Genomic DNA, 16,008 nt, shown 5'->3' with positions numbered 1-16,008 from the left:
AAGAGTGAACGGTAAAATTCCTAAATATCTGAATTACAAATAACTGAGCTGCATTATAACGAAGAAGAAAGATGCTCACAAAATAAAAACATTAATTTATTCAATTAAAAGACATGCTTTATTTTAAAGAAAAACATATAACCCTCCAAAATCTTTTAACTGGACATCATTTTTGGGGTAGGGGGGGTCATTTAGCAATACAAACACATGTATGCAGTAGCTGAGAATTCCCTTTAAATTACTGTATTACCCATTGGAAATGCATGGAGAGATTCAACAGAATCCACCCCCGCGCATGTTTCTCTTCCTCCTCCTCTCTCAGCCTTCTAGGCTTTGCTGGAGATGTGCGCCTGCCGCCGCTCACGTGCACTCTACTCCGTGCCAGGCGGCTCTAGCGCGGGCTCACACGAGAGTTCCAGGGGGTCTAATTAGACATCCTATACGCATGTGCAGAACACATTCCCTACTGGCGGGCCAAAGATGGGGGCAGTTTCCTGCAGCCTTGGAGCTGCAGCTTTTTCTACTTTATGCATTTTTAATTGATGGGCCTGTATTGGACACAATACTGTCCCTATAAAAAAAAAAAATACCTTTATTGCTTCGGGTATCTTTTTGACTTCTTTCTGTTTTGAGGCCTTGTAGCACATTTATTGATGAAAAAGGTATCCATGCTTGGTTTAAACATGTCAGCGAGCTTTCAACTCATTTAGTTTATGCAAATATTTTCTTGGAAATCTCCTAAATTGTCTCAAATGATTTATTTTGATCCCTGGCTCCTCCATTTAAAGATGTTTATTGGATCTAAATTAAACCAACCTTTCGATTTTCTTGTTTTCCCCATAATTGGTGTTTAAATCGAATTAAAATTACATCCAGATGAGCTTTAATAAATCATTGTTTTGGTTGTTCAAAAAATCCTTCATCTGAGGTATCTCTTGAGCAACTAAACTGTTGATTATAAGAATCATTTCTATTTTTTTCCGTTTTTATTATCTGTGTCTGTCTAAGTCGGTTACTTTCTTGTTCGATTCCTTGAATTGCAGAAAGGGGGCAATGAGTTGCTTCCAGCGTTGGCTTTGATGGGTTTAGGGAATTAACTGTTTGTAGCTGCTTTGTTAAACCCCAACATACTTCTAATCTCTCTACTTCTTGTATTTTAGGTTATTTCCCAGCTGCGGATTCTTAGCAGGTCTCTGACCGCAGGCTCCAAATTTGACCGAGAATTGTGGTCTAATGAATTATCTCCCGTCCTTAATCTGTGGAAGAAACTGAATCAGGTCAGCTTAATAAACTATACTCAGTTATACGTTTCCATTGAATATTCTATGCAGTTAATGAAAAGGCAACTTTCTCAAAAAGCTTTATTTGAGCTTTATTTATAAAATGACACCAGGTTCTTCCTAATTCGGTACTGAGACACACACACACACACTTGAAGAACACATATACACACACACTTGAAGAACACATATACACACACACACACATACACACACACTTGAAGAACACATACACACACACACACACACACACACATACACACACACTTGAAGAACACATACACACACTTGAAGAACACATATACACACACTTGAAGAACACATATACACACACACATACACACACACTTGAAGAACACATACACACACACACACACACATACACACACACTTGAAGAACACATACACACACACTTGAACACATATACACAGACACACACGAACACACACACACTTGAAGAACATGAACACGCACACTTGAAGAACACACACACTCTTGAACACACATACACACACACACACACTCTTGAACACACAGACACACACTCGAGGAACATACACACTCTTGAACACGCACACACACTCTTGAGCACACACACACTCTTGAACACAGACACACACACACACTTGAAGACGCTACACCGGATATAAAAAATAGGCCCATTACAAATTTTTGTATCTCTAAGATAAAATTTTTTTAGAAAGTCTGGCTATTTTCTAAATAAACAATATGTGTTTTCTAAATTATACGGAGGGGGTCCTTGGAGGTCACTACACACAAAAAGTTCATTGATCGTATTGCAGGGCCGGAAAACCAATTCGTAGCCTGATCTGGTCTGCTATACTTTATTATTGGCATTCATTACTGTAGTCTTACTAACTTCTAACTACGTTTTCTCAAAGAGGGTTAAGGCATGACAGGAGTAAAATCAGCGTGACTACACGCTGTAGACGGTTTCCTTACATCCGGACTGCTGCAGAAGTCTGCATAGCAGAAATGGCGATCACACGAAGAATAAAATGCAATTCTTCAATAGCTTTATAACACAGCCCTCTAAAAGTGTCGCGGTAGACACGCAATTAGACATATAGGGAAATATTGGGTTTTTGAACAGCATATATTGCATGGTGGAACTGAACAGTCCTCGAGAAGCGCACTGTTCCTGTCTGGTGTTCATTATTCCTGTTTTGAAGAAACATAAGCCGGGAGAGTAAATAACCAGAAAATTAAAAATTAGGCAGATAATTGTTGCGACTGTTTGGTGGTTTTCATTGATAATTAGGTCTCCTTCCTTGCTTAAACGCCAATTTAAAGGGTAGCGTGTAATTTGTACTTCCTAGAAGCTGCCTTAGTTATTATGTTACATGCCATCAAATGTTTTCCTGTGAAGCTTTCGATGCCCCCCATTGGCCGCTTTAAGGAAGTTCCAATGATTAATCCCAAATTTGTTTTTTTTTGTGGGGGGGGGTTATTAATTTTCTTAATTCTTAATTACATACAGCCCTCACTCAATAAAATGTTAACATGGCATCGGTGTTCTTTGCATCATTTAACATTGGATTCCTGTATTACTTTTAATTTCTCACTGATTTGTGATACATGGATCCCATTCGTCAAAACCAATTGTTTTTAGCCCAAGCTAAGCCCTGGCCGAATTTACCCAACAAATATGTTGGAGTTTGTAAGGTGCATCATGGAAGCTGTAAGGATAAGGGCAAACAGAATCATTAACATTTTCAGCATTATCCCGTAGAGGGTGTTCCCACCTGTCAGTAAGTAATTGAAAGTCGCTTTAGGATTAATCACAGCACCAATGATAACATTCTCCAGCACTAAAACATCCCAGTGTGCCGGTTCCTTTTTTCCTTCTCCTCTGCATTTTATTTTTTTTTTTAGCTGGGATAATTAATCTGCAGAAGTAAACGGATTTCACAAGCAGTCAAGGTCAAGGTCAAGTGGAGCATCTTTCTCAGCTACTCATTTCCACTTTGGATTATCCTGGTCTGAAATATTTAGTTTGAAAAAAAACAAAAGCCTTATTGAAGATTGCTTTTTAAGAATGCATTTTTTGTATATTTTTAGGCTAATGATAAATAATAAAATTATGACAGTGTATGTTTTATATTCAAATTGTATCTAAAGATGGATAACTAAGACAATGTAGTGTATAATCAGCAAAGTGTGCGTTTTTTCTCTATGCTTAATTCACTAGAGGGAGAGTTGTGGTTTTGGTCCGTAACCGCTATACATTACGAAGGTCCAACCTTCACATCTGGTGACCTTCTGCAGGAAGAGCTTGGCTGGACCTGTGTAATGTATAGTTAAATCAGTTAATGAACATCTTCTCACCAATTGAATTATACATTATACAGGGCTAGCTCAGCCTTTCTTGTTGGAGAAACTTTCCAATGTTGAGCCTTCACACTGAATAGTAAAGTGAGGGAGCTGAAACCAGAGCTCTCCTCCAAAGCCTCCTTTAGTGAGCAGACATGAAGCACCAAAGAGATGCCGCCATTTGTATTCTTCTAAAAGTAACACATGGCTGTAAATGGAGCTGTCCTTCTAAAAAGAAATAGCCGAAGTAGTTTTAATGCGAGTTCATTACCAAGCTGCACCTCCTGTACGTCCTGTACTATCTCGTTTAGTTATCAGACTTCACCACGTTGTTAATAGACAGGCCCCACAAACGTCGTCAAGCCAAAATCCCTGCAATGCCATTACTGGGTGGATTGACAGTAAGGGGGTCTCTGCAGCAGTAGCTCGCGCAGATGTTACACATTTCATATGAAATTCAAATCACTGTGATGGAGTCCCAGAGGAGAAAATCAATTCTCCGCAGGGGATCTTTATGGAGGAGGTATTGATTTAAGCAGAAGAGAAGAGCTTCAATAAGCCATTTCTAAGAAGGTGTGATAGTGAAGAGTATGAATTACTTTGGTAGATAGACTCAGAGGTTTGTCGTATTCAGAGATACGATTTTTGCCCTAAACGATATATATCCTGTTTATTGCTTTCATAGGTTTCTTTGTTGTGCGTTTTATTGTTAAAGCGGGCAGATGCTTAAACGATAGAGGTTTTGTATCAAATTTGAATGCAAAGTTTGAAAATCGGTCTTATTACCATAGAAACTAATAGAGTATTCCAATGACAAGGTCTATTCTGTTGATTGATATGGTGATAAGACCCTTTTCTAAACTTTGCACCAGGATCACGGTTTAATCCACAATGGCTGCTATAGCATAGTAATCGTCTGTTATCAAGGTTAGGCCGTTGTCCTTTATTGAAAGGGGTGGTAGATAAGTAGAACAGCCTTCCAAGAGAAGTGATCGGCCATACAAGCGCAATACGGGGAGCGACCATTGCACATGGCCAGTCCATGCCTAATTCAGGAGATATGTAAAAAGTCTCATTTATTCATGAGCTCACAGGCTATAGCAGTCCGTTTGAGAATCGAATTGGTCAGCTGATCGGAATGCTTATTGCGTGTTTCGGCTTTGGATATGTTCAGTGCCTACAAATATTAGATGAGAACAGTCTTTATTGTGTTGTTTATTGACGTTTCTGGGAACCCTACTTAGCGATGCCAATAACTGCAGTTTGGCCCCTAAAGCACTTATTCATCTAAAAAAAAAACAACTGAATAACCCTAGAATTTTATGCATGAATTTAAGGAATAATCAACGACGGAAAATATTTATTCCAGCAATGTTTAATAAGAGATGAACAATAGTCTATTGTGACTCCATACATTGATCCGTGAGAACAGATAAACATTTTGCACTAGATTTACCAAATTAAAACAAAAATGAGAAACTGTAAAAAATATGCATGATTTATTGTCAAATATTTATGGTATTTTTTGTACTTTATTCATCATCATGATTATATTTTATGCACCACGAGTGGAATAATAATATGGTTTTATGAGATATTTTCAGTGTGAAATACACAATTATGTGATTATTTAATCACGTTATAATTTTCAGCTTAAGGCTGGAGATGATTCTACATTAGCAAAATTGGATGTTTTAGAACAGCGGTTCTCCAGTGTTTTGTGCTTACAGACCATGTTTCCCAATGGTATTGGACTCTAATTACTATCTCCCTACACTACGCCATCATCAAGAAATAAAATTCATGTTTATAGCTTAAATGTAAGAACACAGAAATTGATATGGCTGCGCTGGTCCCAAAGAAGACATTTTATGGATGCACTGTGGCTACTGGTACACAAAGAAATTATCACTAAGCTTCATTAGAAGCACATCGTGGATGTGAAGCTCTGGACCTCAAGGGTCACACATTGATCATCATTTTGATAAATCCTTGCTTTGAGCACATGTGATTTAATACATTTCACCCATTCTGATTGTGCTGCAAGGATGCAGACTGGGATATCTTCAAAATCCTAGTCTGGTTGAAGCATAGAGTCTGACACCCTTGACCTAAATGTAATTGAAACCTAAAGTTCTAGGTCAGAAACCGTTCCTTCCTGCACCGACGTTCACGCTACTTCATTCTGAGGACCGCGTTGAAGTGGACCACTGGTGGTTGCAGAAAGCCGGAGGCAGTCTATGTGGTTGCACCGAAAAACATTGAATAGCTGGCCAATGTAGCTACCGAGGCACTGTCATCAATGGCAACTTTGTCTTACATCTGTAAATAAAATACTTTCTTGTAACCTGCTGTTCATGCTGTATAATTGGGCTAGGATTGCCTCTGCCCTGTTCTTGACCCAATCCGCTTCAAAACCAAGGAGTGGAGCGGCCGGTTTATGAAAGGGTCTCGCTTTGTATCGGCAGTGTGTGTTGTCGGTCCCAAAGATGCAGTGCCTTGGGACATATAAAATATAATCCATTTCCACCCATCCTTTTCAGTGACCTTTTCTTTTTTTTCTACTTACAAGCAAACTCTGCTGTGACAAAAATTGATTTATGATATAAATAGAGCTTTTCTCAGCTTGGTAATGTCACTGAACTCCAGCCAGTCCATGGAACTTTTTTTTTTCCATCAAGACTTTATATATAGTTACATGTATAATTTAAAAAAGCAATTATTTTGAGCCATCTTTAATACCAATATTAAGAAAAAATATGACGGGTCCCAAAATCCCAAGGTTTAGAATCTTGTATGGAGAACTGCACTATACAGCAACAAGCAGCGACGAGTCTACGCTCAGTAAGCACTTCAGCATTTCCGACACCTACCCCTTTGCATGTGGCATAAAGTAAAATATATACCCCTCTTGAATATGTGCTCAAGCTACAATGGCTGAAATCTTCCAAGTTTAATAGGAGCGCTTTTTCATAGAGAGATTCTTTTAGCAATAAAAAAAAAAAAGGAAAGTCACCCATGTCTCCCTAAGCTTAATTCTGCATCTGTAGGTTGTAGGCTTATTACTGCATTACAGGGACAGAGTGCATCAGGGGTTTGAGAGTCTTGTCGTGTTAGCCGGAGTATGGCTGTTAAGAAGGCAAATGGTCTTCTCTGTGGTTTTGAAGCAATACCTGGTGATTTTCTGTGCATTTTAATTGCAATTCCACTTATAGCCACCAAAGTGTATGGAGTTCTAAGGCCTTTAGGCAGCAGTTGGGCTGCTGTATTACGTGGTCACTTGGCATTGGCCTGAACTGAATTGTGCCATTCCTCTTCTGCACGTTGCCCTCTCTCAGTATTGCGAGTCAGCATTGACTCTCATTATGTTATTTTATGGCTGGTCTATAATTTGTAAAGAGGGTCGTTTTAAGATTGTTGATATTCTGTAGTTCAAAATGTGTTAATGTAACAATAAAGATGTGTAGAATATCCCAATCGTTTGGACCAGACCATTGTTTGTGGTGATCATGGAGGCTACCACCAGGTGACGCCATTGTTATTCTTACACTTTAACATATTGACTTCTTTTTTTTTTCTACTGAGTTAAGTGTCCTTGACAACACATGGATGTCTTCCCATGGGTGACAGCCTCATCTGTTGGAGACGTATGGCATCGTTTTGCCTGTACGCATGTAGAGCTTTATAAAGCAGTTGGATTTCACAGGCAGAGGTTAATAAATTAACTACACAAACAGGTTACAAATAAAATAAATACAAATATTCACAACTTACCTTGAATTACATTTTCCAGCGGAGGAAGATATGGGGGAAACTGGGAGTTTTGTCTGTAGACTTCTCCGGTTGGTTCGCTATTTAGTCCATTAGAGGTTCTCTGTAGCCTACAGGATCGTTCTCTTTAAAAAAAAATAATAATAATTTAAAAAAATGCAAGAAACCATTTGTATTCATGAGACACACTGAGAGTGAACGGGAACAATCAGAGTGCAACATGTTTGGACCTTACATTAAACCCCACCCAATGTGACAGACTATTCCCACAGTGTTTTATATACATTATATGGACAAACCATCTTGGTTTGTCCCTTTCAGCATGCCAAGACATTTTGGACAATGCTATGCTTCCAACTTTGTGGGAACAGTTTCTATTCCAGCATGACTGCACCCCAGTGTGCAAAGCAAGGTCTGTAAAGACCTCAACCCCATCAGACACCTTTGGGTGACCTCGCAAACACTCTTCAGGTCCCTGTTGGTGTAACATTCAGGTGTCCCAATACTTTTGTCCATATGGTGTACATTTGATCCCATGTTGGCAAAAAACAATTGCATAAATGAACTGGCGTTCCCTAACATGTCAATAAAGAGGACAATATTTCAAACAACTTTTTATCAAGGCCAGTCATACTCTGGAGTTGTACTCTTTTGTACAAAGCTCATATGTGGCTGTAGCTGTAACTTTCCTGGGGAACTGCAGGCTCCAGAAATTAGAGCTTTATGTGTGTCTGATAATTCATGACTGTGTAATATGTCATGTGTGGTTGTTCATCTCAGGTTGTATTTACCTACGTTTTAGACCTGTTAAGGGACAGATGATTGTTATTATGTATGTTGGTATTCTTAAGATCAAGAGACCTCGAGCCACGCGACATATTATTAAAACAAATTTGACCCTTCTAAGCTCACAAGACTGCCTTTCAAAATGCCTTCTGTTCTAAATATTGTCATTTTTTTAACTTTTTCTTCAAATCTTGTCTGAATGTATTTATAAAATAAGGATCTTTGGCGACAGTGACAACAAAAGCAAAATAAATATTTCACTTTTTCTTTTTGCAGAATTCCAATTTGATCCATCAGAAGGTGTCCCCACCGACGGAACGGCACGGGTCCCCCATTCTCTCATTCATCATCCTTGAACAGTTTAATGCCATTCGCCTAGTCCAGAGCATTCATCAGTCATTGGCCGCTCTCAGTAAAGTGATCCGGGGGACGTCGCTGCTGACATCTGAAGTGCACAAATTGGCCAGCGCCTTATTAGATCAGAAGGTGAGGTGCTTCCTATTGTAAGATTTTCTGTTTTATGATGAAGAATTCCTGAGGTTTGGGGGCTTTATAAACAATAAACATGCACGGCATAGGCATATAGAGAAAGTGATTGAACCAAACTGAGATTTATCAGCTTTTATGGCAACCAACAAATAAATGAGGGGTTGCTTTTGTTTTGCATGAAAATGAACTATTTCATTGGCAAAATCATGAATAAAGCAAGTTTTACTTAATTTCTGAGAATGATTTGAACAATAATGTCCATGGTTGATCCAGGTAGAGCTACTGTATCTTCTGCAGCCCGGCGATATACCGTTCCTTACCTCGTCTTTCTAATTCATGACATTGTGTTTCCGTGTGTTGTGCCTTTAACACCCTGCAGACTGACACGTTGTTTTCCTGGGAGGTGCGTAACGCGGTGAAGATGGATATTGCCATTATCTTTGCTCTGTTTCTCTTTAGGAGTCACTTGTGCTTCTTCATACTCTGCTTAGGCATCTTTATTAGGCTTCTAATGCGGTTACTGTTGATGTGATCTATGATGTTTGTAGGCTGGCAAACTGAACTATATGTGGTTGCAATAAAATGCAATAGACCTCAACTCCTTCTCCAAGATATTTTACTTTATTGAACATAGCAGCATCTCAAAGACCTAAATGTCACCCTCTCTTCCCAGACTGTAGTGCCGGTTCCAGCGAGTTTTACTTCTTTTCCGTGTACGCCATGGTAATATATATTTTTTAAGACCCTTCTTTGTAACTTAACCCAGTGCAGTCGCTGGGTGAGATTTAGTCACCTTAGCTGTGAGTATCACAATGGTTCCTAGAACAGTTGCTATACAGTCATTTAGCTATTTGCCCCCCCCAAAAAAAACATTTTAACTCCTTAAAGACCGGGAACAAAACATTAAGTCCTCGCAAAGCTGTCCCTTTAACCCTAAAAGATGTTCCTGCCGATGCAAAACAACCAAGGCTGTAATATCAAGTGTCTGGGATTGAATATCACATCCTCGGGTTTTAAGGAGTTTTTTGGTCTATTTTGGCCTTTTTACCTCGGTGCAGAAAGATCACTGTGAGGTAGCGAAAATAGCACTTTTTATATAAAAATACAGAATTTGAAGACAGATAAGAACCATTCGGCCCGTCTAGTCTGCCCATTATTCTTGATGTAGAAACATCAGTCCTTGGTCATGTCTTGATTCAGGAGCCATATGCCTATCCCATGTATGTTAAATGTCACTCTATTAACCTCTTCTACTTCTGCTGGGGGCTGTTCCATTTATCTGCTTTCTCATTAAATTAAAACATCCTTATATTACATCTAAGCCTCTGACCCTCTAGTTTTAGATCACGGCCTTTTGTTGTAACAGTTTTCCTTCTTTGAAATAAACGACGTCTTTTAAGTAGTTAAACGTTTCCATCACATCTCCCCCCTCTCCATTCTTTCCTCCCCGAGTCTCTTCTGACAGTTCTTTATCCTGCACACCATTTTGCGTTGTAGTAACCCTCCTCTAAACGCTCTCCACTCCATTGTGCTTTATAACTCCAGGCCTTTATTGGTGATTTTTACCATCAAAACTATGTCTAAAATGTAACCCAAATCTGTTTTGCTTTGGTTTGTTAAGAATCGATCTATAAATGCAATGCATGTAAACCTGCCACTTGTTTTATGTTTTCTTAGTGCCCTCTTGCGTGGCAAAACAAATGGGAAGGCCCTGAAGATCCCTTACAGTATCTTAGAGGATTGGTCACTCGAGCCGTGGCGATTCAGGTAAAAAAACATTATTTACCAGATATGTATGCAAAAACAGATTTAAGAATAGAATGAGAAAATTTAAACTAAATTTAAACTTGGTTCCTACCAAGAATACAAAAGCAATGAGTTTTTTCCTCAAAATTATAGCTTTAAATCTGTTATGGAAGCAGAAAAAAACAGGAACTCCTATAGATACCGTACATTTATCATTGGCATATTATCTCCATTGTGATTCACGGTTGTGGTCAGTTATGCTTTCACATAACTTTCACATAATTTATCTGATATTTTATATTTGTGCTTCTCATGCTGTTGTCTACTGGCCACCATCGGACCATCAATGAAGAAGCGTGAAAAAAGGGTTAATTTATCTCCCGATATATATGCTAAATTGAGCGTCCTCCAGAAAATACAAGGGAGACACCTTAACTTTGTAGCCTGATTTTAATTGAGCATTTTGGCACTGACCGATCAGTGCCAATGTCATCGGTGACTTACTTTTGGCTTACAGTAAATGTATAATTTAATAAATGCCCGATAGGAATTATATTAATTGCTTATTGGAAACGGTTAAAGCACCAACAGAGCTCTTGAGCCCAACGGTTCTTATACCCCTCACATCACTATGAATACTTTGACCACCAAAAATACAACAGCAATGGTAATCATGACCTTTTGAGACCATGTTGTGGAAAACATCAATCTAAAGAATGTAAATGGAAACATTTATTTTACTTATTTATTCCGATCAAAAGAAACCAAATCAGCAACAACATCATTGTTTATTCATCCCTGTTCTTTCTGTTGTATTAGATTCTGGGGAATTAGAATAGGACATTGTGAGTATAATCTGCATTACATGTTGCTTGTGATGGAAGAAGTGGTCACAATGCCCAAAGCAAATGTTATTGTATTAAAGCAGAGGGTATGCTGGGGAGGTGATTTCGTTTTAATGTTGATGTAACGGGGGGGGGGCTGAAAAGTGCCCAATGTATGACATTTGGAAATATTATTATTGCATCCGAACAAAAAAACTACAGAGAATGAAGAAACAAGTAGGATTTAAATAACATAACCCCAAACCTAACGCACCATACGCTTCAGATAAAAACATTACACTTTTAATAAATTTTTACATTTATCTAGCAGTTTAACAAAAATGCTAACACTTTAGGACAGGAAAGAAGCTTTTTGTTCATATTTTCTTAATTGAAATTTTGATTTATTATTATTATTATTATTTTTTTAAATATTGGTTATGTTAATTCCAATTTGGATCTATGTACTCATTCACCATAAAGAATACTTATCGACCAGCTCAAAATCGCGCACAGTCTGGGAATTAAAATTGACCACCATGTGGCCACCAGCTGGGTACAGATCCCTTACTACGCTCTTAAATTATTATGGGCTTGTCCACCACCTTTCCACCACCAATTATCTTTTTTAGGATCTGTCTCATGAAAGTCACACAAAAAGAGAAACAGAGGCATAACAATCCGCCGTAGGGCTCACAACTGCGACCATGCCCGCCACTTCAATTTACTTGTCAATTGTTAAAACCTCTAGGTGCAGGTAACACCATCACGCGGTGTCTGACTGATCCAGCATGAAGGAAGCGACATCGCATGCACTGCATGCTGGATCAGTCTGCACAGAGGAGAATGGTGTCGCCAAGATGGCACAGGCAAGTTGTACAGGGGCACTGACAACCTGTTTGGGGACAAAGATGGCACTCACAAGTTGTTTGGGGAGAAAGATGGCACTCACAAGTTGTTTGGGGAGAAAGATGGCACTCACAAGTTTGAATATGAATAAAGAAAGAACTGTTGCTGTTAATATGTAGTTTTACAGAATATGTAATTTTTTATAAAAAAAAAAGAGTTCATTTGATATTTTAAATTGGAGTGGAATTGAAACAAATGGAGTGGCATTTACACGAAGATGCCTTCACAGAGCTCTAGAAAATGGTGATTAGGCAGCTGAAGGAAGTTAATGATATTCTTATTTCAAGTATGACAGGGGTCACTTATTACAATCATTAAATTGGATACAGTCATTTTGAGGCATGAAATAGATTTCAGACTCCAGAAATTAATCAGCACAATTGGGCCGAGTCTCCAGAGCAACAAAAATCTTATCGAGACATGTCAGAGTTGGCTAGTGTGGTGAAACCATGAGCTTCTTGAGCATAAAATACAGCATCGTTTACAGTACGGGTTAGCACTGATAAAAAACAAAAAACCTGCTTTTATTTAATTTTGATTTAATTAACTTCCTTTATCATCTCCCATCCTCTTCAGCCAGCCCCTTAGCTGAAAGAGCATTATGGGAGATGTAGTCCTGCAGCAGCTGGAGGGCCGCAGGTTGGACGCCCCTGGCCTAGTAGATTGGCCTTCAGTAACAGAGCTGGAGCACGTACAAATGACTAATATGCAGCTGTCTGAAAACATTACATTATTCAAAGACTATGCTAGTTTTTTATTAAAAGTGTAATGTTAAAAAAAAAAATGTTTTAAACTGATTTTTGTAATAAACATTATGGACGTTTCCATTTAAAATAAGTATCTTTCCACCTCTGATAGTTATATTTAATATAACAAAGACAAGACTTTTAATGCAATAGTTCATGTAAAATCTTGTTTTTTTGTGTGTGAGACAATCCAGAAATGGCTATTAACTATTATTACTATTATACTGGATTGGCAATATTCTATTAATTAATAATAGGTAAAAACAGGCGTAAGAAAAAACTATGCCCGGATTGTACCGAATCATATTTACATTTGGATAAGCCTTAAAGTGACTGCAAAACCTCATGACATTTAAGCCTAATGTTAAATGTGTTCTTAGTACTTATTTGTAACAAGCTGATTTGATGCCGGAGATACAAGTATAACGGCCCAGGTTTATTAATTGTGATGAAATGTGCCGCTTGTTTCCATTATAGTCTGCAGGATGATTGTCCAAGTTACTTAATTAGGAAAATGGATGTAGCCCAAGAGTCTTTTGATTGGAAATTATACCTTTTATTGGGTCGACAAAGGAGAAAACGTAAAGTCAAATGAGTTCTCAGGACTCCTACAAACTTCTATGAAATGGTTCACTTGAGCTGAAGACATTTTATCTTTATGGGGGGGGTTAGGACACTAGTTTTCAGAATGCCAGTGACAAGCATGTTCTTTAAATACAAGCTGAGTTACAAACTGCCTTCCTTTGTTCTAAAGCTGGTCTTGGGAATTTTCTTTGTTGGATTATTAGAATCAAGGACTCCCTACTGCTTAACCGTACGTGGCATCTGATGAGTGCTCCCTGAGCCCTTCTACAAGTGACACTTTGGTTGGATATTACATGTAAGAGCTTCTTGTGACACCTTAAGCCAATAAGATTTACTTGGTCTGTTTGCTATTTGGGTTATATGTCCGTGTTTCTCCTTTGAGACTGATTATATACTGGATGAGCTTCTGTGTATTTGGATTTTAGTGGTTATTTTAGGGCTACCCTTTGATGTGGTTTTCTGATTTGATACGGCAGTGGTATTGGTAGAACAGATACAAAAAAATATGGTTCAACGTCAAAATGGACGAAGTGAAGCACAAAACACAAATTAATTGCCATTTAGGTATAGAAAGTGGGCCAGATTTGAAAGAGGGTCCATCAAAGGCTGCTGTATAGAGAATAAGATAAAGGAATTCTAAAACCTTCCAAACCATTGGAGAGGGTATTGAGTGCATGTTTCCTCGTAATTAGCTGTTTCTATTCTGTAATGGTTATTTGGAATGCCCTGAAAGTCTGTTTATATACCAGTATTTATATATGTATATATACTTTTTATTTATTTTAGGCTATGCACATCTTTTCAAACTAAGAGAAGGCCATATTTGCTTAAAATCCCAACTGGGATCACAAATTAGATTCATCCTTGCTATCCTTGTTGTAATGATATTTATTCTCTGTGGTGGGTTTTTGTTATTGGTTTATTTCTACCAATTCGATACAGAATGGATCTGACCCATGCGTCTTCTCCGTTCTCCTAGAATTAACCGGGAATTTGAGATTATCGCAGACTGTATTAGTTATCCAATACTCTCTTAATGTTGTAGCAAAAAATATGCAATTATTTTTCTCATACTCCATGAGATTGATCCAAATTACATTTTGTTAATGACTCGTATTTGATACAACACGTGTAATACAGATCTTTGAATACTAAAAAAGGCTGGTCTGACTTTTGGCCAAAGGTTGATCATATCTGTAAAAAAAAAAAAAAAAAATCTTGGCTGCAGTTTTTTTGAAGAACAAATACAGAGGACCACATCTACTGGCCCACGATCTCTACTGCCTGCAAAAGTGGACCACAAGGACATTGCCTATACTGTAAATCTGGACTGTCAAGTACAAAAGTTGACAATAGGAAGGTATGCTTTTTTAAATGTCCATGACACCCTTACTATAGGAGAATACGTATTAAAGTATTCTGTGAGTAACCTTAACCCTCTGTAAGTGCTTGATTAAAACACACACCTGAGCCACACTTCATACTCTGCCTTGCTTCTGTAGGATCTGAAATTTCTTGCTGTTTGTTGGAAGCTCTTACTCGGTGACTGTAAGTACTTCCAATGAAATCACTGGCAGCATGTCCTGTCGCTGATTGGCAGCTTAAGCGGCCAATTGATGAGGGAAAAAAAGCTCTTATTGAAGTCAATGGGAAGACGTCACACATGCTTACTGGGGTCTAAACAGACCCCTTGCTGCAGCGTTTAGCAGAGCCAGCGCTCGAGCTGACAGGAGGTGAACACATCACATGCATTCGGCTGAATGCATCTCCTGCAGGGCATTTAAATTGGGTGGGTAAAAGGGCAAATGCATTTGGTGGGATTTAGCAGAATCACCCTTTGCGTTTACCAAACAGAAAAGAGGATGTAAAGAGACCACCCATCTATCATATGCATTACAGTATATATGATGGCTTAAGTGTCCTTTTAAGTTATTCATATTTATATTTTTCACCTCTGATTTCCCCCAAAAACAGCTCCGTGTTTCATGCACATTTTCTATCATATCTCAGGGTCCTTTAGTGAAGATGAGAAAGTGTTGGAACAGCAGAACCTCTACCGCAAAACCATATATTACAATCTGCCATCCTTAATTACAGAGGCAACTAAACAGCTACGTTTCAGAGAACTCGGTTTGTATTAAATTCCTTGCAGGCTGATAAATCTGGGTTTACTGTGCCATTGATTCTGTGCGTATGTTAAATCAAAACCATCCTCTGTTTAGTTAGCATAGGAATTTCCATGATCACAAATAAAAAGCTCAGGGTATTGTATTCATATACATTTACAAACCTAATAAATAATAAAGTATTCAGGAGCAGGTGCAAAAAATAATATAAATATATATATAGATATATATTAGTTAATACTTATCTCAATATGAATAAAGTACAAGAGGCAATCTTATTTGAAAGAATGAGGAATGTTAGAACAAAAGGTCATCTAAAACTGGAGAGTCAGATGCTTAGATGTAGCATAAGGAAGTTCTACTTTATGGGGAGGGTAGTAGATGAATGGAACAGTCTCCCAGCAGTGGTGG

General features: G+C 38.2%; 1 protein-coding gene across 2 annotated transcripts in view; it reads left to right on the top strand.

Moving 5' to 3' along the window:
* DYNC2H1 (dynein cytoplasmic 2 heavy chain 1) overlaps nucleotides 1–16,008 on the top strand; it is a 146,519-nt gene that overhangs the window by 108,795 nt on the left and 21,716 nt on the right. For both annotated transcript variants that reach the window (XM_053456486.1, XM_053456485.1), the window contains 3 exons: nucleotides 1,161–1,277; nucleotides 8,449–8,658; nucleotides 10,339–10,428. In XM_053456486.1, coding sequence (XP_053312461.1) covers nucleotides 1,161–1,277; nucleotides 8,449–8,658; nucleotides 10,339–10,428 — 417 coding nt within the window. The remainder of the gene's footprint in view (nucleotides 1–1,160; nucleotides 1,278–8,448; nucleotides 8,659–10,338; nucleotides 10,429–16,008) is intronic.

This window comes from Spea bombifrons, chromosome 2 (assembly GCF_027358695.1).
Source record: "Spea bombifrons isolate aSpeBom1 chromosome 2, aSpeBom1.2.pri, whole genome shotgun sequence".
Taxonomy (NCBI): domain Eukaryota; kingdom Metazoa; phylum Chordata; class Amphibia; order Anura; family Pelobatidae; genus Spea; species Spea bombifrons.
Note: the sequence above shows the minus strand (reverse complement) of the source record. Positions and strands in the feature narration are given on the sequence as shown.